This window comes from Podarcis gaigeae (assembly GCF_964106915.1).
Source record: "Podarcis gaigeae genome assembly, chromosome: 16".
In the NCBI taxonomy this organism is placed as follows: domain Eukaryota; kingdom Metazoa; phylum Chordata; class Lepidosauria; order Squamata; family Lacertidae; genus Podarcis; species Podarcis gaigeae.
The window spans coordinates 5254013-5277456 of record NC_139693.1 but is presented as its reverse complement, the minus strand read 5'-3'; the positions used below and the strand labels follow the sequence as shown (position 1 = coordinate 5277456).

Sequence of the window (23444 nt, the reverse complement as noted above, 5' to 3'; positions counted from 1 at the left end):
CCAAGCCTCCTCTCCTGGTGTTTCCAGCAAGCAGCATTCAGATGCATTGCTGAGCATAACATAAAGGTAAAGGGACCCCTGACCATTAGGTCCAGTCATGGCCGACTCTAGGGTTGCGGTGCTCATCTCGCTTTATTGGCCGAGGGAGGTGGCATTCAGCTTCTGGGTCATGTGGCCAGCATGACTAAGCCGCTTCTGGCGAACTAGAGCAGCGCACGGAAATGCCATTTACCTTCCCGCCAGAGTGGTACCTATTTATCTACTTGCACTTTGACGTGCTTTCGAGCTGCTGGGTTGGCAGGAGCTGGGACCGAGCAACGGGAGCTCACCCCGTCACAGGGATTCGAACCACCAACCTTCCGATCGGCAAGTCCTAGGCTCTGTGGTTTAACCCACAGCGCCACCCACGTCCCTGAGCATAGCATACTCCCTCCCCCCCTTTTTTGCTTGGGAGCATAGCATTTGTTGTTGTTTAGTTGTTTAGTCATGTCCGACTCTTCGTGACCCCATGGACCAGAGCACACCAGGCACTCCTGTCTTCCACTGCCTCCCGCAGTTTGGTCAAACTCATGTTGGTCTCTTCGAGAACACTGTCCAGCCATCTCATCCTCTGTTGTCCCCTTCTCCTTGTGCCCTCCATCTTTCCCAACATCAGGGTCTTTTCCAGGGAGTCTTCTCTTCTCATGAGGTGGCCAGAGTCTTGGAGCCTCAGCTGCAGGATCTGTCCTTCCAGTGAGCACTCAGGGCTGATTTCCTTCAGAATGGAGAGGTTTGATCTTCTTGCAGTCCATGGGACTCTCAAGAGTCTCCTCCAGCACCATAATTCAAAAGCATCAATACTCCCAAGAAAGAAAAGCAAATTCGCTCAGCGACTCCTTCAGTCTGAAAGCGTCCCCTCTCGGCGCGCTGCGGAATCACCGAATGAGATTTGCTCCTTTGCAAACCCAACCTTGCAATTTCAGCCCGGTAGGCGGAGGCGGCGCAGAGGCTTCTGGGAGATGTAGTCTCCCTCTGCTTGCAGCTGCAACCGAGTCAGCTGGAGAACTACAGCTCCCAGGGTTGCAAGAGCCAAGAGAGAGAGAGGAAGAGAAATTGGGTAGCTCTTCCAGGCTTGGTGCAAGGAAGGGGAAAAAGGGGGATCCTGTTTAGTTGCATTTCTTTGCAAAAAAATTAAGGGGTTTGCACCGGGAGGGAAAATGAACGTGGTCTTTGCAGTCAAACAGTACATCGCCAAGATGATCGAGGAAAGCGGGACGGGCATGAAGGTGCTTCTGATGGACAAAGAGACGGTGAGCTCGGAAAGGGGGAGGGAGGAACGCAGGAACCCGCCAGGTACCCTTGCTCCATCCAGGCCAGTGTTGCCAGCACGGGCTGGCAGCAGCAGCGGCCCTCCAGGGGTTTCAGGGCAGGGTTAATTCCCAGCCCTTCAGGGATGGAGCCAGGGATATTTTGCATGCGAAACGGGGGCTCTCTGGCACTCAGATCCAGCCCGTCCCCTAAAACTGAAATCAAGATTCCAGTCCTCATGGGGGTTCTAAATGGACTGATTTGAACAGGTGAGCAGGTGGAGGTGGCGTGTACTGAGATCATTGGCCCATGGGGGCTCAGTAATGTCTACAGTATACCTGAAGGAGCGTCTCCACCCCCATCATTCTGTCCGGACGCTGAGGTCCAGCTCTGAGGGCCTTCTGGCAATTCCCTCATTGCGAGAAGCAAGGCTACAGGGAACCAGGCAGAGGGCCTTCTCGGTAGTGGCACCTGCCCTGTGGAACGCCCTCCCACCAGATGTCAAAGAGATAAACAACTACCTGACATTCAGAAGACATCTGAAAGCAACCCTGTTCAGGGAAGTTTTTAATGTGTGACATCTTAGTGTATTTTTGGTCTTTGTGGAAGCCGCCCAGAGTGGCTGAGGAAACCCAGCCAGATGGGTGGGGTACAAATAATAAATTATTATTATTATTATTATTATTATTATTACTACTACTACTACTACTACACTGGCTGGCAGTGGTTGGCCAGAGTCTCAGGGAGGAGATGCCACTGGAATTCGGACCCGGGATCGTCTGGATGCAATTTAGGGTGACAGGCAGTGAGGTGGCAAAGTTCTCCGGTGATTCTGTGTTGCAGCTGTTGGTTGGGGCTTTCCTAAAATGTCTGCAGGCTTGCAACATCCCACTTACGGTATACGGCCTCGGTCCTGTATACCTGAAGGAGAGTCTCCACCCCCATCGTTCTGCCCGGACACTGAGGTCCAGTGCCGAGGGCCTTCTGGCGGTTCTCTCATTGCGAGAAGTGAGGTTACAGGGAACCAGGCAGAGGGCCTTCTCGGTGGTGGCGCCCGCCCTGTGGAACGCCCTCCCAGCAGATGTCAAAGAGAACAACAACTACCAGACTTTTAGAAAACATCTGAAGGCAGCCCTGTTTAGGGAAGCTTTTAATGTTTGATGTATTATAGTATTTTAATATTTTTTTTGGAAGCCGTCCAGAGTGGCTGGGGAAGCCGAGCCAGAAGATGGGCGGGGTGTAAATAAATTATTATTATTATTATTATTATTATTATTATTATTATTATTAAGCTGATTTCCAGCTCTGAACTCTTGTGTTTCCTCATTTCAATTGGTCACAGTGTGTGTGGGGGGGATCTTTCTTTCTCCTGAATGCAAGGCGTTGGACTTGATGGCCTTTAGGGAGGGGTACCTTGTAACTCCACAGTTTTGTGATCTGAAGACTCCCTGCTCTAATGGACCGCACCCCCTCCTTTGTGTCTCCATGGCCCCCTAGATGGTGCTGGACTCCCAACTCCCAACATGCCTGACACGGTGGGAGTTTGAGTCCTGCAACATCAGAGTCCTTCAGTGGAAGACCTTCTCTTAATAATAACAATAATAATAATTTATTTTACCCCACCCATCTGGCTGGGTTTCCCCAGCTACTCTGGGCGGCTTCCAACAAAAGATAAAAATGCAATAATTCATCAAATATTAAAAGCTTCCCTAAACAGGGCTTCCTCCAGATGTCTTCTAAAAGTCAGATAGTTGTTTATTTCCTTGACATCTGATGGGAGGGCGTTCCACAGGGCGGGTGCCACCACCGAGAAGGCCCTCTGCCTGGTTCCCTGTAACTTTGCTTCTCGCAGTGAGGGAGCCGCCAGAAGGCCCTCAGCGCTGGACCTCAGTGTCCGGGCAGAATGATTGGGGTGGAGATGCTCCTTCAATCCCGCCACCCTCCCAGACCCACTTGGTGGGGACAAGGGAGAGGGCCTTCTCAGTGGTGGCTCCCCCCAGACAACTTTGGTGCTCCCTCCCTGGAGAAGCCAGACTGGCTCCCTCCTTGCTGTTCTCTGACCAGCAGGTAAAGACTGTTCAGTATTGGGAAATAATCCATAAGGAATTGAAAAAAAATCCAATTTAAATTTAAAAAATCTGATTTTTTAATTATTATTTTTTATAAATCATTGATTTTTATCCACCCTTCTTGCAGACCAGTATCGTGAGCATGGTGTACACGCAGTCGGAGATCCTGCAGAAGGAGGTGTACCTCTTTGAGCGCATCGATTCAGCGAATCGGGAGAATATGAAGCACCTGAAGGCCATCTGCTTCTTGCGACCCACCAAGGTGAGACAGGGCAAAAGGGAGCCTGTGCCAGAGATGGGGGAACATCTGGGGGAGCCATCCAGATGTTTTGGGCTCACCTCTCCCCATTAGCCTTCAGGTCCCTGGAGCTTGCATGTTTATTGATTTCAAACCAGAGTGGATTTGGTTTAAATCACTAGTCAGTAAGACTTGCTTTAGATCATTATTTTTTTTACAGAAAGACTCATTCTTGCTGGTATAATCTTAATATTCACAACCAGATGAAGGTTTCGTTTTTTGAATAATAAATTTCAATTTTTTTTTCAATTCCTTATTTTCAGAGTAGTTTTTACGGTTATATCAGAAATTACTGACTTGGTTATGCTATTAGAAATACATTGACAGGTAATTATGAAATTATTGTGAGGTTTAATAAGTGAACTGTTTATATTTGGACAACTTTCCTGCTGTACTTTATTGGAAGAAGAAAAATAATGACTTCCTTAATAAGAATTTATTTAACTAAAGCAATAACGTTATAGCATATGTGTCCATGTTTGTTAACTGATGTGGTTAAACGATTAAAACAAACAAACTTGGATTGAGTTTTAGCATACATGAAAAACTTAAACCCTCATTTCCTCTTGAATAGCCTTTGGACTATAATGTAACTTAAATAGAAAACTATCTTCAGAAAACTAAATAGAAGAAAAACTTAAACCCTCATTTCCTCTTGAATAGCCTTTGGACTATAATGTAACTTAAATAGAAAACTATCTTCAGAAAGATTTTTTTCTCCAAAAGCATTTTATTTAAAAATCCAGTTTAAATCCAAAACAATCTGATTTTTTGATATATATATATATATATTTTAAAAAACATTGATTTTTATCCACCCTGTTTCAAACCCTAAAGGTAGGCGACAACAACCAAATATATAGCTATATAAAACAACTTGAAAATTACCAGGAGTGAGATGAAATATTTTGCTTTCTGTAACTGGTTTAAGGACTTGATTTCTCGCCTCACTGTGTTTTCTGGATGGGTTTGTCCTTTCAGGAAAATGTGGATTACCTCATTCAGGAGCTGCGACGTCCGAAATACAGCACCTATTTTATTTGTAAGTACGGAAAGCCTCTCGGTGTGTTGCATTTTCCTGGCAGCACGGCGTAGTGGTTAGAGCTGGACCTGGGAGAGACTCGAGTTCAAATCTCTCCACTTGGCCATGAAGTTCTCTTGGGGCAGTCCCTGCCGTCTCTCAGCCTAACCTGCCTCACAGGGCTGTTGTGGGGATTGCATGAGAAGTGCGGGAGCATCACCTTGAGCTGCTTGGAGACGAAGGTGTCCTAGAAATGCAATAAATAATAAATAAATTCTTCCCTGACATGTTTCATCATCATAATAATAATAATTATTTGTATCCCGCCCATCTGGCTGAGTTTCCCCAGCCACTCTGGGCGGCTTCCGGCAGAATATTAAAATACAGCGGTACCTCGGGTTACATACGCTTCAGGTTACAGACTCCGCTAACCCAGAAATAGTGCTTCAGGTTAAGAACTTTGCTTCAGGATGAGAACAGAAATCGTTCTCCGGCGTTGTGGCGGCAGCGGGAGGCCCCATTAGCTAAAGTGGTGCTTCAGGTTAAGAACAGTTTCAGGTTAAGTACGGACCTCCGGAACGAATTAAGTACTTAACCCGAGGTTTTTGTTGTTGTTTAGTCATTTAGTCGTGTCCACCTCTTCGTGACCCCCTGGACCAGAGCACGCCAGGCACTCCTGTCTTCCACTGCCTCCCGCAGTTTGGTCAAACTCATGCTGGTAGCTTCGAGAACACTGTCCCACCATCTCGTCCTCTGTCGTCCCCTTCTCCTTGCGCCCTCCATCTTTTCCAACATCAGGGTCTTTTCCAGGGAGTCTTCTCTTCTCATGAGGTGGCCAAAGTCTTGGAGCCTCAGCTTCAGGATCTGTCCTTCCAGTGACCACTCAGGGCTGATTTCCTTCAGAATGGAGAGGTTTGATCTTCTTGCAGTCCATGGGACTCTCAAGAGTCTCCTCCAGCACCAGAATTCAAAAGCATCCATTCTTCTGCGATCAGCCTTCTTTATGGTCCAGCTCTCACTTCCATACATCACTACTGGGAAAACCATAGCTTTAGAGATACGGACCTTTGTTGGCAATGTGATGTCAGGTTAAGAATAGTTTCAGGTTAAGTACAGACCTCCGGAACAAATAATAATAATAATAATAATAATAATAATAATAATAATAATAATAATATATTATTATTTATACCCCGCCCATCTGGCTGGGCCTCCCCAGCCACTCTTGGCGGCTTCCATGGAAACCAAAAATACAGTAAAATATCACACGTTAAAAACTTCCCTGAACAGGGCTGCCTTAAGATGTCTTCTGAATGTCAGGTAGTTGTTTATCGCTTTGACATTAAGTTGAAACTAAGTACTTAACCCGAGGTACCACTGTACAATGATTCATCATGTGCTCCTTTTTTATGCATGTGTTAGCTGCCTTGGACCTCTCCTTTGAGAGAACGGCACATCTTTTAAGAATAAGCGGTTCTCATTGATAGCTGCATTAACTACAAACCTTCGGTTATTTGGGGATGGCGTGAGCTGACCCAAACAGGCCTCTAGAGGTCGTCCTCGGCTTACGTAATCGCCCGATGGCGCAGAACAGCTGCTTTGGTTTGCAGCCTAAGGCTGATTTTGCCCCTGCTCCTGGAAGACTTTGATGGGGAGAAAGTCGAGAGTGGATAGGTCCCATGGACTATATGGAACTTGCCGAACTGACTGGGAGACTCCGAGACCAGAGAGAAGAGACGGTGGAAGAAGTTTAAAGAATATCTGAAAAAACATGTTAATATTTAAATCTTAGAATAGCTTTGGAAGTGGATACAGGATGTGGGGTTAGAAGTAGAAGACAGCGTATTTTAAAATAGTATTATTTGTAAAGGATAATATGTGAAGATTATTATGGTAAAAGTAAGTGTGTTAAAAAATGGTTAAAAATTATGATATATGTAAACTGCTAAAGATGAGGTAAAATGAAAATCAGATAGGGGGACTTGGGGAAGCTCACCCAACAACGTTTAGAAAAAATAAGGATAAGACAAGAATTTGTTTGTATTGTTTGTTTTTCTGTTTCTGTTGTTTATTTGTGTTCTAAAACGAATAAAAAAATTGGGGAGGGAGTGGGTAGGGCCCACTATGGAACAGACCCACATCCCACCCAGCGACCGTCGTTTTCCCCTTCCATCTTTAGCTTATCCTTCTGCCTTTGTCTCCCTGCCTCCTTCCAGATTTCAGCAATGTCATCAGCAAGAGCAACGTCAAGTCTTTGGCTGAGGCCGACGAGCAGGAAGTTGTGGCAGAAGTCCAGGTACGTCTATGGTCGACGAGCCACAAGTCTGGGAAGTCTCTTGGCTTCCTTTTTTAAATTGTTTATTTATACTTTTCAGGTTTAAACATTCCACTGATTTTAGAATCATATTGACATTACTAAACTTGGCTTCCTTCCCCCTCTTTCTGCGGCTCCTTAAATTTATTTTTAACATCTTCTGCGTATCCACATTAACTTAATTTAGTCATTTATTCATCTTCTTTAAATATGTAGTCATACCTTGGGTCCCGAATGCCTTGCAAGTCAAATGTTTTGGCTCCCGAACGCTGCAAAACCAGAAGTGAGTATTCCGGTTTGTGAGCGTTCTTTTGGAACCCGAATGTCTGACTTGGCTTCTGATTGGCTGCAGGAGCTTCATACAGTGGATGTTCGGATTGCGAACGTGATCCGTGCGGGATGCATGTTCACAACCCGCAGTGTTCACAACCCACGTCTGCGCACGCACGAGTTACAATTCGGCACTTCTGTGCATGCGCAAAGTGCGATTTAGTGCTTCTGCGCATGCGCGACCGCCGAAACCCAGAAGTAACCCGTGACAGTACTTCCGGGTTTCGGCGGTCCGCAACCTGAAAAAACGCTACCTATAGCATCTGTAACCTGAGATATGACTGTACAAGCAAAAATTGGGTGAAAAATGAGGAAGTGCTTCTATACTGTAATAGGGAAAACTTAATAAAATATTATAAAAAAGACGAAAGGCTCCCTGCTGCTTTGGAAATGGCGCTGTTGCAGTATAATTTGGTGCAACCATCTAATGCAGCCCCCAAGGCCCTTGAACCTCTCCCCTTGCCCAACTCTTCACGGTGCATGAGCCAGGCATTCCTGTTCTCCTCAAAGCATTGACAAACCCTGCCCTTCTTTTCAAAGTGTTGGTGTTGGCCTTTAAAGCCCTAAACGGCCTCGGCCCAGTATACCTGAAGGAGCGTCTCCGCCCCCATCATTCTGCCCGGACGCTGAGGTCCAGCACCGAGGGCCTTCTGGTGGTTCCCTCATTGCGAGAAGCAAAGCTACAGGGAACCAGACAGAGGGCCTTCTCGGTAGTGGCGCCCGCCCTGTGGAACGGCCTTCCAGCAGATGTCAAAGCGATAATTATTATTATTATTTATACCCAACCTCACTTTGACACCATGCCTGGTCACCGACGTTAAATAGCTTCTTGGGCATCTCTGTGACACTGAGTCTCTCCCGCTTCTCGCCTGGCAGGAATTCTACGGAGACTACATTGCCGTGAACCCGCATGTGTTCTCTCTCAACATCTCTGTCTGCTGTCAGGTAGGTGGCGTGAGAGGAATCCAGGTAACTTCCTGGCCTCCTCACAACTTTCAGCACCAGTTCGCAGGATTCTTCAGGGGAAGCTGTGGCCGTCCAAAGGGGTGTGATAACTGCGTCGAATGTCTGAAGGCTTCAAAAGTCACCTAGCAGCAGACTAAGCAAGATGTTTTGTCATAGCAGAGCATGAGAGGTTGGGTGGCCGTCTTGTCATGGGTGCATCACAGGGGATTGGACCAGATGACCGCCGGGGTCCCTTCCGACGCAGGTGGCGCTGTGGTCTAAACCACTGAGCCTCTTGGGCTTGCTGATCAGAAGATCGGCGGTTTGAATCCCTGCGACGGTGGTGAGCTCCCGTTGCTCTGTCCCAGCTCCTGCCCACCTAGCACTTCGAAAGCACACCAGTGCAAGTAGATAAATAGGTACCGCTGTGGCGGGAAGGTAAACAGCGTTTCTGTGCATTCTGGTTTCCGTCGCGGTGTCCCATCGCGCCAGAAGCGGTTTAGTCCTGCTGGCCACATGACCCGGAAAGCTGTCTGTGGACAAACACCGGCTCCCTCAGCCTGAAAGCGAGATGAGTGTGGCAGCCCCATAGTTGCCTTTGACTGGACTGAACTATCCAGGGGTCTTTTACCTTTACCTCTATGATTCTGTAGCTGCTCCTGGGGCATCGCCTAAGCAGGCTGCCCGCCGCTTTCGTTGTGTATTTTTATGTCGTGAACTTCCCCTGTTAACGAAGAAATCTGAGGGCTCCCTTGGACAAAAAACAAGGACACCAGCCAGGAATGCCAGAGCAAAACAGCAGCCAATAGGCTTGGTTTTTATTGAAGACTGTTGCGACAGGATTCCCACCTGCCACAAGGTGGAACACGATGGAAGCCCCAAACAAAAGAGCCCCCAAACTTTTATTAGCTGCTAATCCCCATGTTACAACCCCCCAAACTACATCACTAATACATCATGATGTTCCATTAACACCCCGTGATCTTTTGCAGTGTGCAAATGTAATAAATGAAATAAAACCAAACAGGCCTTGCTTTGCTCTCATTGATCTCTTCACCATATTTTTTTAGGGCCACAGCTGGGACCAGGCTCAGCTGTCCAGGACCACCCAAGGCTTGACTGCTCTGCTCCTGTCCCTGAAGAAATGCCCCATGATCCGCTACCAGCTCTCTTCTGAACCAGCCAAGAGGCTGGCAGAGTGCGTCAAGGTTCGTTCTTATTTCGTAAAAGTATTTGTATGACACTGCCTAGTGAATTATTTTTTTAAAGAGAACATCAGGGCAGTGCACAGCAAAGTGCATGCGATAAATCGTAAAGCGCCATTTGCCTCTTCCACATGCCTCTCAAGAAATTAGGGGGAAATAACATCTAATTTTGGACACGGGTGGCACTGTGGGTTAAACCACAGAGCCTAGGACTTGCCGATCAGAAGGTCGGGGGTTTGAATCCCCGCGACGGGGTGAGCTCCCGTTGCTCTGTCCCTGCTCCTGCCAACCTAGCAGTTTGAAATCACGCCAGTGCTAGTAGATAAATAGGTACCGCTCCGGCGGGAAGGTAAACAGCATTTCCATGCGCTGCTCTGGTTCGCCAGAAGCGACTTAGTCATGCTGGCCACATGACCCGGAAGCTGTACGCCAGCTCCTTTGGCCAGTAAAGCAAAATGAGCGCCGCAACCCCAGAGTTGTCCGCGACTGGACCTAACGGTCAGGGGTCCCTTCACCTTTACCATCTAATTCAGAGCTTTCCAAACTGTGTGTCACAACATGTTTTGTGTGTCGGAAGCAGTGGGCAGGTGTGTTGTGTCACACAAACTCTCCCCACCCTCCTCCCGGGGCTGGAAATGGGTTAGTTTAACCTCTGGTTTGCTAGTAAAACTGAATTCCCGTGTCACGAAGTGATGCGTGTCTAAAAAGTGTGTTGTCAACATGAAAAGTTTGGAAAGCCCTGATCTAACTGGTTGGAAATGTTTCTTGATGTAAGGCAGAGCTTTTTATTCTCAGCAGTCCTTGTTCCTCTGGAGGTCTCTCAGCTGTTGTGTTTCTCTAGACCTTGCAAGTCACGAGCGCCTCACTTTTTGCTCTCTCGTTTCTTAGGACGGCACCTTGCACTTCCTTGTCTTACTGGAAATATCTGGATAACCAGCTTTATCATTTCTTCTCTTGACTATATGATCCCGTGCCAACCTTGGTTCAGTTCGGTTTCGTTTTTATGTGCTTGTCTCATGAAGTTCTGTTTTGTTATTTGGTTTATATATTAAAACGAAAACACTTTTATTTGAATTTGGGGCCCATCTAGCTTAGTATTAAGTGGCTGGATGGTTTTCGTGGGAGCCGATTGAAACTAAATCCTTCGAAGACAGAGGTCCTATGGCTAGGTCGGGATGGCATGGGGATGAGGGACCAACTCCCTTCTCTTGCGGGGGCCCAATTAGTGCCATTGCCTTCCGTTAAGAGTTTGGGTGTAATCCTTGACGCCTCCCTTTCCATGGAAGCGTAGGTTACAGCAACAGCCAAGGCGACATTTTTCCACCTTCGCCGCATCAAGCAGTTGGTCCCTTACCTTTCCCGCCCTGACTTGGCCACAGTGATCCATGCGACGGTCATCTCCTGGCTTGACTACTGTAATTCGCTCTACGCGGGGCTGCCCTTGAAGCTGTCCCAGAAACTCCAGCGGGTACAGAATGCTGCAGCGAGGCTCCTCACGGGGTCTCTGCCATGGGAGCATATTCACCCAGTGCTTTTCAAGCTGCACTGGCTCCCGGTGGAGTACAGGGTCAGATTTAAGGTGCTGCTTTTGACCTTTAAAGCCCTTCACGGCCTAGGACCCTCGTACCTCCGGGACCGCCTCTCCTGGTATGCCCCACGGAGAGCCTCAAGGTCCATAAATAACAACACCCTAGTGGTCCCGGGCCCTAAGGAAGTTAGATTGGCTTCAACCAGAGCCAGGGCCTTTTCAACACTGGCTCCGGCCTGGTGGAACGCTCTGCCTCATGAGACCAGGGCCCTGCAGGATCTGATTTCTTTCCGCAGGGCCTGTAAGACAGAGTTGTTCCGCCTGGCCTTTGGCTTGGAGCCAGTTTGATTCCCTCCCTCCCCCCCCCCTCTCTTTTTTCCCCTTCTTTTCCTTCTCCTCCTGCGATGAGGCTACATTTTAATATTTTAATGTTCCATTATTTTAATTGTTGTGTTTTATTTTTGTTTTTAAGTTTGTAATCATTCATCTTGTTTTTATTATTGCTTGTAAGCCGCTCTGAGCCCGGCCTTGGCTGGGGAGGGCGGGGTATAAATAAAAAATTATTATTATTATTATTATTATTGCCTACACTGATTGGCAGCAGTAGCTTTCTAGATTTCAGGCAGGGGCCTAACTGGAAATGCCCCTGGAGACTGAACCTGCAAGACAAGCAATTGCTCTCCCACTGAGCCAAAAAAGTCACAGGCCAGTCTTTTTTGCCTTCCAGTGTCAGGGTAGAAAAACTAAGTTTGCAATCCCTGTGCAGAGGACCTTTTCAGACCTTAACTACCTGGCTAGCCTATTCCTTTCCTCCTCTCCAAACAGCAAGTGATCACAAAAGAGTATGAGCTTTTTGACTTCCGTCGCACCGAAGTCCCTCCGTTGCTGCTGCTCCTGGACCGCTCAGATGACGCCATCACTCCGCTCCTGAACCAGGTGAGAGCCTCTCTGTCGCCTTGAAGCTGTCTTTAAATGGGAATCTGTGGAGCCTTCTACCTGGAAGGAGGAGGAGGTGTCGGAAGCCGGAGAGGTAACAGATCTTAGCGAGCGGAGAGTCTGTGGCAGAGCGCAGTCCGGAGGAGGGAGGCCAAGAGGCAGAGATGAGACGCACAGGTGTCTCCCCCCTCTTGCTGCAGCAAGCTCCCCTCCCGCCTGGGCTCCCAGGACCAGGAGAGGCATGAAACGGGAGGAGCAAAGTCAGGTGTGATGGCATAGTCTCAGATTGCTTGGGAAAACCTCCAGAGAGGATGGAACTTAGTCCCCACAACTGCCTCATAGGCAGGGCCATCTTTTTTATATATATTTTTATTGAACAGTTTTAACAAACAAATTATCAATCAATATAACCATTTACATTCCCCCCCTTTTATTGTAAAATTGCACATATCGTTGCCTTATTTATCATATAGGCAGGGCTGTCTTTACCCAGGGGTGCAAGACACCCGGGTGCTGAATTCTGGGGGACACCTGGTGCCCGCCGCTGAAGACGCCGAAGCTCTTATCTACCTGTTATGAAATAAATAATTTTGAACAAACTAGAAAAACAAAATACATATATACCTAGATATTACCGAAATATATACCTACTGTTTCATTAAAGGACTTTCGACTTTGTGCACTTATTTACCAAAGACGTGCTGCGCCAGCGGCGATGGTCATTCACAACGGTGGCACTTCGCAGACTCGACGACGGCACTTGTCATTCTCAATGGCGCCATGCACGCAAAATTAACTAAATTTGGGGACGCTGGGCGGATCTTTGCACCCCGGCGGCACATATGGTAAAGACGGCTCTGCTCATAGGGGCAAGACCTACGAAGAAGGGTTGGCACTCCCGAGCACACCTTGTTTCTTCTGATAAAGTGTTTGCCTATTCGGTGTGATTTATTGCTGACCCACCCCAACACTATACCAAGCGCCACTGGTCCATCTAGGTCAGCGTTGCCTACACTAGCTGGCATTGTCATGGTCCAGTTCACGGGTGATTGAAGTACTGGCTGGTGATGTCAGGACCGGGGGCAAGATAGTGGGGTGGGAGCTGGAACGGGGGTCCAGAAGTCAGGGGTCCGAGGATCAATAAGCAAGGAGTCACAAAGTCAGGGGTCCAAGGGTCAGGAAGCAAGGGGTCACGAAGTCAGGGGTCCAAGGGTCAGGAAGCAAGGGGTCACGAAGTCAGGGGTCCAAGGGTCAGGAAGCAAGGAGTCACGAAGTCAGGGGTCCGAGGATCAAGAAGCAAGGAGTCACGAAGTCAGGGGTCCGAGGATCAAGAAGCAAGGAGTCACGAAGTCAGGGGTCTGAGGATCAAGAAGCAAGGAGTGACAACATCAGGGGTCCGAGGATCAAGAAGCGAGGAGTCATGAAGTCAAGGGTCCAAGGATCAAGAAACAAGGAGTCACGAAGTCAGGGGTCCGAGGTTCAAGAAGCAAGGAGTCACGAAGTCAGGGGTCCGAGGATCAAGAAGCAAGGAGTCACGAAGTCAGGGGTCTGAGGATCAAGAAGCAAGGAGTCACAACATCAGGGGTCCGAGGATCAAGAAGCGAGGAGTCATGAAGTCAAGGGTCCGAGGATCAAGAAACAAGGAGTCCAACGCAGCAAGGCAGGGAATGTGTTGCTGTGGCAAAGAGTCGAAGGGAAATGCTGACTTATATCCCTTCCCGGCTCTTGCCACCAGGTGCAGTAAGTTACCAATTGGCCTCACCTGTGCGGCCGCGCCTTGCCTCTTCAGAACAAACTTAGGAAGGCCCCAGTCTTGGTCACAGGGCCTGGCTTCTGCAAGCACACCCGACAGGCAGTGGCTCCCCGGGGTTTCAGATGGGGATGTTTAGAGATGCCTGCAAAAGTCCCAATGATCCGTTTCCTAAGTTTTGGAGCTTTCCTTGCTTCTGCCTACTCTGCTAACTCTCTTTTCCTCTCTGTGTAGTGGACATATCAGGCAATGGTCCATGAGCTGCTTGGGATTAACAACAACCGCATCGATCTCTCGCGAGTCCCGGGCATAAGTAAGGACCTCCGGGAGGTGGTCTTGTCGGCTGAGAATGACGAGTTTTACGCCAACGTAAGTCTTTTGGAAGGTACCTTTTATCACATGTGGTGGTCATGTAGGGTAATAAAGGCTTTCTGGGAAATGATATATAATGAACTGAAAAAAATGTTTTAAATAACTTTTGTTAAAAAACAACCCAGAAGCCATTTTGTTAGGAATTATAGGTACAGTGGTACCTCGGGTTAAGTACTTAATTCGTTCTGGAGGTCCGTTCTTAAGCTGAAACTGTTCTTAACCTGAAGCACCACTTTAGCTAATGGGGCCTCCTGCTGCTGCCGCGCCGCTGGAGCATGATTTCTGTTCTCATCCTGAAACCAAGTTCTTAACCCAAGGTAGTATTTCTGGGTTAGCAGAGTCTGTAACCTGAAGCGTACGTAACCTGAAGCATATGTAACCTGAAGCATATGTAACCCGAGGTACCACTGTACTGATATCCCAAAGGAACAGAAAAGACTCTTTATGTATGTGACAACAGCAGCATAAATGCTATTAGCCCAGAGATGGGAAGAAGAAAGGAAGAGGAATGGCAAACCAAGCTGTTAGGACTACGCTGAAATGGCAAAACTGACCGGAAAGTTCAGGAACCAAGAAGACAAGAAATTCAATAAAAAATGGGGGGGGGGGGAATTATAATTTATTTAGGAGACCACATGAAAACATTAGCAGGATTTTAATCTCACTTGTAATGGATCAAATACTATGGACAATATGGATACAGTGGTACTTTGGTTCTCAAACGCCTTGGTACTCAAACACTGCAAACCCGGAAGTAAGTGTTCCACTTTGCGAACATTTTTCAGAAGCCAAACGTGCTCCGTTTTGAGTGCCACACTTCCGTTTTCAGTGTTACGCTGAGGTCTGCCTGTTTTTGCTATTTATTTTGCGTTTTTGTTTTCACGGCTCTTCTTGTTTTTGTGACTGTGTGCAACCTAGTACAGCTACTGATTGATTGACTGCGTGACTGCAGTACATTGTCTATTGCTTTCATTTTATGACTCAACGGTTTCGTTAGATAGTAAAATTCATGTTAAATTGCTGTTTTGGGGTTTGTTTTTAAAAGTCTGGAACGGATTAACCCACTTTGCATTACTTTCTATGGGAAAGCGCGCCTTGGTTTTGGAATGCTTTGGTTTTGGAATGGACTTCCGGAATGGATTAATTTTGAGGACCGAGGTACCACTGTAGACATAAAATACAGATTATGAAATAATATGCAGTTGAAAATCTTGACAATAGAATCCATGGAGGTGATGGGGGAGAAGTCCCGAGATTCAGAGTAGTCTCTTAATATGGATGTGTATTTGGTATGGTTATAAATTTATATTTGTAAAATCAAATACAAACCATTTTTTTTAAAAAAAGTCTTTTGGGGAACGCTCTGTACGATGCTGGACGAGATGCTGGGGACCCCTTTGGCTTCTTCTAGCAATATCCAGACCCCCCTGACATTTCCTTCAATCCGCTGCTTTTTCTCGTTTGCAGAACATGTACCTAAACTTCGCGGAAATCGGAAGCAACATCAAGAACCTGATGGAAGACTTCCAGCGGAGGAAGCCTAAGGAGCAGCAGAAACTGGAATCCATCGCAGACATGAAGGTAGCTTGGAATAGTAGTAGTAGTAGTAGTAATAATAATAATAATAATAATAATTTTATTTATATCCCGCCCTCCCCAGCCGAAGCCGGGCTCAGAGCAGCTAACAACAATAAAATAATAGAGCATTCTAGGGAAAGGCCAATGACACTTGCAATGTGAAATGAACTTTGGTAACTATGATCATATAACAGATGGAGAACGGTAAAAAACGCAGAAAAAAGAAAAGAGTATTTTTATTTTTTGGAAATGGAATCCACGAAGGGAGAGGAGGAGGTCCAAAGGTTTCAAAAGAACCTTTTTATTTTTATGTTTTGGAATGATTAAAATTATTGCGTATACATTCATGTAAAATCAATAAAAAATTAATTTAAAAAAAACAGTTTTGGACTGGGACCTGGAGGAGACCTGGGTTCAAATCCCCATGCAGTTGTGAAGCTTGACTTGGGGCCAATCATTGCCTTTTAGCGTGGGTAGGCAAACTAAGGCCCGGGGGCTGGATCCTGCCCAATCGGCTTCTAAATCCAGCCTGCAGACGATCTGGGAATCAGCGTGTTTTTACATGAGTAGAATGTGTCCTTTTATTTAAAATTCATCTCTGGGGCATAGGAATTAGTTCATTTTTATTTTTTTTCAAAATATAGTCTGGCCCCCCACAAGGTCTGAGGGACAGTGGACCGGCCCCCTGCTGAAAAGTTTGCTGATCCTGCCTTTTAGCCTGATCATGGTGCTGTGGGTTAAACCACTGAGCCTCTTGGGCTTGCTGATCGGAAGGTCGGCGGTTCGAATCCCCACGACGGGGTGAGCTCCCAGCTCCTGCCAACCTAGAAGTTTGAAAGCACGTCAAAATGCAAGTAGATAAATAGGTACGGCTCTGGCAGGAAGGTAAACAGCGTTTCCATGCACTGCTCTGGTTCTCCAGAAGCGGCTTAGTCCTGCTGGCCACATGACCCGGAAGCTGTACTCCGGCTCCCTCGGCCAATAAACTGAGATGAACGCCGCAACCCCAGAGTCGGTCACGACTGGACCTAAGGATAAGGGGTCCCTTTACCTTGCAGGATTCTTAGCAGGATAAAACAGGGAGAACTTTGGGTGCCACCTTGAGCTGCGTTGAGGGAACGTGATTCAGCAGCCGGGCTCTGAGGTGTCCTCTCCCCTTCCTTTCCATCCTTCAGGCCTTTGTGGAGAACTACCCTCAGTTCAAGAAGATGTCCGGCACTGTTTCCAAGCATGTCACGGTGGTGGGGGAGTTGTCCCGGCTGGTGAGCGAGAGGAACTTGCTGGAGGCTTCGGAGGTGGAGCAGGAGCTCGCCTGCCAGAACGATCACTCCAGCGCTTTGCAGGTAGCCCAAGCCCTGAGCCTGGAGCCTTCTCCAAAACCCTAAATAAATAAATCCCCTCTTGGTGCGCTGTACGTTAAAATAAACTCTGCCATGGAAGTAGAAGCATTAGAAGGCATGCAATCAAAGGGCCCAAAGCATATTTTCCCAGCCTGGCTCAGGGATGTTAACATCATACTACTACTAATAATAATAATTTATTATTTGTACCCCACCCATCTGGCTGGGTTTCCCCAGCCACTCTAGGCGGCTTCCAACAAAGATTAAAAATACATTAAATGTCACACATTAAAAGCTTCCCTGAACAGGGCTGCCTTCAGATGTCTTCTAAATGTCAGGTAGTTGTTTATCTCTTTGACATCTGGTGGGAGGGCGTTCCACAGGGCGGGCACCACCACCGAGAAGGCCCTTTGCCTGGTTCCCTGTAGCTTTGCTTCTCGCAGGGAGGGAACCACCAGAAGGCCCTCGGCGCTGGACCTCAGTGTCCAGGTAGAACGATGGGGGTGGAGACGCTCCTTCAGGTCTACTGGGCTGAGGCCATTTAGGGCTTTAAAGGTCAACACCAACACTTTGAATTCTGCTCGGAAATGTACTGGGAGCCAATGTAGGTCTTTCAAGACTGGTGTTACGTGGTCTTGGCGGCTGCTCCCAGTCCCCAGTCTAACTGCCGCATTCTGGATTAGTTGTAGTTTCCGGGTCACCTTCAAAGGTAGCCCCACGTAGAGCACATTGCAGTAGTCCAAGCGGGAGATAACTGGAGGAGCAACAGATTTGGTTTGGTTCGTAGGCCCAAAACCAAACCCTGACTTCGGATCATGGCTTGTTGACAGAAAGCAAACCACAGTTCTAGGCTCGCTTCACAATTTCAAACAAAACAAACCACGGTTTAGTGTTCCGTGTGAACCAGACATGTTCGTGTGTTTCTGTTTATGTCTAAATCTTCCAGTCTTTCAGCCTCCAATAATGTTGGAAGTGCTTTTGGGGATATCTAACCTGCTTTTCAGTTGACGGGTGCGTTCTCAGCTTTCAAAAGCTCAGAAATGACCAGAACTAAAAAGCGAAAAGAAGAAATTATTGGGGTTCCGTTCTGCATTCTTAAAGGTTCCCCTTCTCTGGATCCTACGCTCCACCCTCTACTCTAAATCCTGGGATCTTTCAGAGAGATGCTGCTTTTAAATAAGGAATTTCTTTGGGGCAGTGGAGATACTTTCTAATTTTATTTCAGGGGGAAAGCTTCACAAGGAATCCTCTGTCTGCCTCCGGAGCTTAGATGAGACGTCTGTTTCCTCCGTAACCCATAGAATTCATAGACTGACCCCGCCAGCTGACACCACATCAGTGGGGATGAATTAGGCTTGTCGGCTGTTAACAATGCAGCCCTTTTTATGAGGGATCTTCCGGCGCCTCAGGGGGCCTAGATGGGCAGGGAGGTCAAAGGTCAAAATGGGTGGGTTTAGATGCTGTCAGGGCAGAAACTTCTGTGTGGATCTCAGCTTCCGACCACAGGGAAACTCTCTTTTCTGAATTTTAAGCCGCAATTCTCAAGCTGCTTTGGGGCTCAGAAATGGCTCCGTAGATAAGACGGGGGAATGTCCTTGGCAGTGGGGAAAAAAGTGCATTCTGCACGAACTCAGAGGCAGCCTTCTGCAAGAAAGCTTCCAAGCCAGCCCTCCCGATTCAGCTGGAGATTTTTGCGTCGAGAAAAGGCTTGGACTTAAGAGTACCCTGAGCCTGTGATGTTGTTGTTGTTTAATTGTTTAGTCGTGTCCGACTCTTCGTGCCCTATGGACCAGAGCACGCCAGGCTCTCCTGTCTTCCACTGCTTCCCGCAGTTTGGTCAAACTCATGCTGGTAGCTTCGAGAACACTGTCCCACCATCTCGTCCTCTGTCGCCCCCTTCTCCTTGTGCCCTCCATCTTTCCCAACATCAGGGTCTATTCCAGGGTCTATTCCAGGGAGTCTTCTCTTCTCATGAGGTGGCCAAAGTATTGGAGCCTCAGCTTCAAGATCTGTCCTTCCAGTGAGCACTCAGGGCTGATTTCCTTCAGAATGGAGAGGTTGGATCTTCTTGCAGTCCATGGGACTCTCCAGAGTCTCCTCCAGCACCAGAATTCAAAAGCATCCATTCTTCGGTGATCAGCCTTCTTTATGGTCCAGCTCTCACTTCCATACATCACTACTGGGAAAACCATAGCTTTGACTATACGGACGTTTGTAGGCAAGGTGATGTCTCTGCTTTTTAAGAGGCTGTCCAGTTTTGTCATTGCTTTTCTCCCAAGAAGCAGGCGTCTTTTAATTTCGTGACTGCTGTCACCATCTGCAGTGATCATGGAGCCCAAGAAAGTAAAATCTCTCACTGCCTCCATTTCTTCCCCTTCTGTTTGCCAGGAGGTGATGGGACCAGTCGCCATGATCTTAGCTTTTTTAACTTTGAGTTTCTGACCATATTTTGCACTCTCCTCCACCCCACAAATCTGCAGATGGAAGGCGGTATACAAATTTAATAAAATAATAATAAATACGCAATTCAGATTGTGATGCAAGCAAAGATGCAAGGCAGGAAATAAAACAAGCAATGAAATTACAGTTAAAAATCCAGTCCGTTGCGGCTGCTACAAGAGTTGCTCTCCCAAGTGGCCCGCTGTTCACCGAGATTTGCTGATTTTCAGGCCATCTCTGTGGCTGAAAATGTTTGAGAAGCAAGGCCTTTGATGGCTTTGAAAGGGGAGGGAAGCCATCCCATCAGGATGGTTTATGTGGAGCATTTAAGTCGGCCTTTCCCAGCCAGGGCACCTTCCTGACGTTAGCTCTAAGCCCATTCATTTCCATGCTTAAACTCTGAGCAGAGCTAACACTGGGTTTCATCCACCGTATTCTCGAGACACAAATCTGCAGGGTAATAATAAAAATTATTATTTATATCCCGCCCATCTGGCTGGGTTTCCCCAGCTACTCTGGGCAGCTTCCCACAAAAGATTAAAAATACATTAAAACATCAGTCATTACTTCCCTAAACAGGGCTGCCTTCAGATGTTTTCTAAAAGTCAGATAGTTGTTTATTTCATTGGCATCTGGTGGAAGGGCGTTCCATAGGGTGGGTGCCACCACCGAGAAGGTCCTCTGCCTGGTTCCCTGTAACTTGGCTTCTCGCAGTGAGGGAACTGCCAGAAGGCCCTCAGCGCTGGACCTCAGTGTCGGGGCAGAACGATGGGGGTGGAGACGCTCCTTCAGGTATACTGGGTTGAGACCATTTAAGGCTTTAAAGGTCAGCACCAACACTTTGAATTGTGCTCGGAAATGTACTGGGAGCCAGTGTAGGTCTTTCAAGACCAGTGTTATGTGGTCTTGGCAGCCGCTCCCAGTCCCCAGTCTAGCTGCTGCATTCTGGATTAGTTGCAGTTTCCGGGTCACCTTCAAAGGTAGCCCCACGTAGAGCGCATTGCAGTACAGTGGTACCTCGGGTTAAGAACTAATCCATTCCGGATTAACCTGAAACTGTTCTTAACCTGAATTTAGCTAATGGGGCATCCCACTGCCGCCACGTGATTTCTGTTCTCATTCTGAAGCAAAGTTCTTAACCCGAGGTACTATTTCTGGGTTAGCAGAGTCTGTAAATGAAGCATCTGTAACCCGAGGTACCACTGTAGTCCAAGCGAGAGATAACCAGAGCGTGCACCACTCTGGCGAGACAGTCTGCGGGCAGGTAGGGTCTCAGCCTGCGTCCCAGATGGAGCTTGTAAACAGGATGTCCCGTCGTCGTGCCCCCCAAAAAACGCCTCGTCTCTCCTGCTGCAGAACATCCGCCGGCTCTTGCAGAACCCCAAAGTGAGCGAGCTGGATGCCACCCGCCTGGTGATGCTGTATGCCCTTCACTACGAGAGACACAGCAGCAACAGCCTTCCGGGACTCATGACAGAGCTGAGAAACCGAGGGGTCTCCGAGAAGCACCGGAAGGTGGGTAGGGGTGCCGAGCCCTGGGGGGGGGGGGACACACCCTGCCCTTAGGAGCAAAGGCTGTGAGGTGGGTCCATACATTGCTACGATAGTGCTTCTAATGTAGGTTATTGCTTTGTTTTTGTTTCATTGTTTTGCATTCTTAATTTGTTTTTATTATTTTGTGCATACTTCGGTTTTATTGTTTTGTATTCTCGTTTTGTATTTTCTGTTGTCAACTGCCCTGGAATCCTTCCGATGAAGGGTGGCGTACAAACTTGATTAATAATAATAATTGAATGATTTCTGTGTATGATAACAACAAAAAACAAAGTAAAAGGATATCAAAGGGAGGGCGTTCCACAGGGCGGGCTCCACCACCGAGAAGGCCCTCTGCCTGGTCCCCTGTAACCTCACTTCTAGCAGCGAGGGAAGCGCCAGAAGGCCCTCGGAGCTGGACCTCAGCGTCCGGGCAGAACGATGGGGGTGTAGACACTCCTTCAGGTCTACTGGGCCGAGGCCATTTAGGGCTTTAAAGGTCAGCACCAACACTTTGAATTGTGCCTGGAAACGTACTGGGAGCCAATGTAGGTCTTTCAAGACCAGTGTTAGATAGGCTGTCTCTGAATCTGGAGGTATCGGGCCAAAGGAAGCCCATCCAGTCCAGCCTTTTCTCCCAGTGGCTAGATACCCCTGAGAACCTAGGAATCAAAATAGACTCTGGCCCTGGAGGTTCCATCAGAGCAGAAGAAGATCCCTGCTGAATCAGACCTGAAAGTGGGCCCATCTAGTCTCTTGTAGGTCGTAATAATGTTTGTCTAGTTGGCGGCTTCCATGTTTCTGCTGGATGTGGCTGGTTAAACCATGGAACTCCCTGCCACAGGACGTTGGGATGGCCGCTAACCCAGACGGCTTTGAAAGTCAAGGAATGGACAAATTCAGGGAGGAGGAAGAGGGCTGTCGAGGGCTCCTAACCAGCAGAACTGCTCTCCACAGCAATGCTTTTGAATCCCAATTTCTGGAAGCCACAGGAGAGGACTCTTGTTCTTGAATTCTGCTTGTTGGCTTCCCATTGGGGCGTCTGGTCGGCCACTGTGAGAACAGGATGCTGGCCTGGTTGGGTCCAGCAGGCTCTTCTCACGCTTTGCTCTTTCCCGGCTCAGCTGGTGTCGGCCGTCGTAGAATATGGAGGCAAGCGCGTTCGTGGGAGCGACCTCTTCAACTCCAAGGATGCTGTGGCCATCACCAAGCAGTTCCTCAAAGGACTAAAGGTGGGGGCCGTTCTTCCGGATAACCATGGTTTTCATTTCTGCCACCTCGCTGAGCCCAGAGAGAGCATTCACATTTCCCTCTTGTGTTTCCTTCTTCAAACAGGGCGTCGAAAACGTCTACACCCAACACCAGCCGTTGCTGCACGAGACTCTCGACCAGCTGATCAAGGGGAAACTAAAAGACAACCAGTACCCCTACCTTGGCCCCAGCACCCTCCGCGACAGGTAAGGGTGGCAGGTGTAGCCTCTCCTAGCTGGGAATGCCTTCAGGGGCTGGATCTGGGACCATGCAGAAGCCAGGTGATCTATTATACCACTAAGTTGCTAAAAAATAAAGTAAAATTGCAGTCCTGAGGTCCAGTTCCGAGGGCCTTCCGGTGGGTCCCTCACCGTGAGAAGCCAAGTTACAGGGAACGAGGCAGAAGGCCTTTTCGGTGGAGGCGCCCTCCCTCTGGAACACCCTCCCATCAGATGTTAAGGAAATAAACAACTATCTGACTTTTAGAAGACATCTGAAGGCAGCCCTGTTTAGGGAAGCTTTTAATGACAGACTGTTGTATTTTAAGGGACATGGGTGGCGCTGTGGGTTAAACCACAAAGCCTCGGATTGCCGATCAGAAGGTCGGCGGTTCGAATCCCCACGACAGGGTGAGCTCCTGTTGCTTGGTCCCTGCTCCTGCCAACCTAGCAGTTCAAAAGCACGTCAAAGTGCAAGTAGATAAATAAGTACCGCTCCGGCGGGAAGGTAAACGGTGTTTCCGTGCGCTGCTCTGGTTCGCCAGAAGCAGCTTAGTCATGCTGGCCACATCACCTGGAAGCTGTACGCCGGCTCCTTCAGCCAATAAAGCGAGATGAGCGCCGCAACCTCAGAGTCGTCCGCAACTAGACCTAATAGTCAGGGGTCCCTTTACCTTATTGTATTTTAATATTTTGTTGGAAGCCGCCCAGAGTGGCTGAGTAAACCGGCAGCATCCCTTTCCAACTCAGGCATCTCTCCCACACCTAGAGATGCTGCCTGCGGGGCTGGAGCCCTGCCCCTGAGCCCTGCCGCTCCCTAAATCGTTCCGTATCCATCACAAGGGCTGAAATAAGCACCTCGACGGTATATATTTTGTGGCGAACGTCTTCCTACGGCCGAAAGCTTTCCATCTCTCCGATTGAATTGCTGCCTTAAATTCCCCGCTCCCCTGAGCAGCTGGTTTACAAACCGACTTGGCGCTGGTTTTCCTCGTTTGCGACCTGCGCTGTGGTTTTTTTTTTTCTTTCC

General features: G+C 48.1%; 1 protein-coding gene across 1 annotated transcript in view; it reads left to right on the top strand.

The window, feature by feature from the left end:
* The first annotated feature begins 1018 nt into the window (after positions 1-1018).
* Positions 1019-23444, top strand: part of VPS45 (vacuolar protein sorting 45 homolog) — a 45934-nt gene continuing 23508 nt past the window's right edge. The window contains exons 1-13 of the mRNA XM_083715791.1: positions 1019-1289; positions 3484-3618; positions 4636-4696; positions 6892-6971; positions 8196-8264; positions 9335-9472; positions 11823-11933; positions 13918-14052; positions 15523-15636; positions 16809-16976; positions 20769-20927; positions 22070-22177; positions 22281-22402. Of these exons, the coding sequence (XP_083571917.1) occupies positions 1197-1289; positions 3484-3618; positions 4636-4696; positions 6892-6971; positions 8196-8264; positions 9335-9472; positions 11823-11933; positions 13918-14052; positions 15523-15636; positions 16809-16976; positions 20769-20927; positions 22070-22177; positions 22281-22402 (1493 nt within the window). The 5' untranslated portion in view covers positions 1019-1196. The remainder of the gene's footprint in view (positions 1290-3483; positions 3619-4635; positions 4697-6891; positions 6972-8195; positions 8265-9334; positions 9473-11822; positions 11934-13917; positions 14053-15522; positions 15637-16808; positions 16977-20768; positions 20928-22069; positions 22178-22280; positions 22403-23444) is intronic.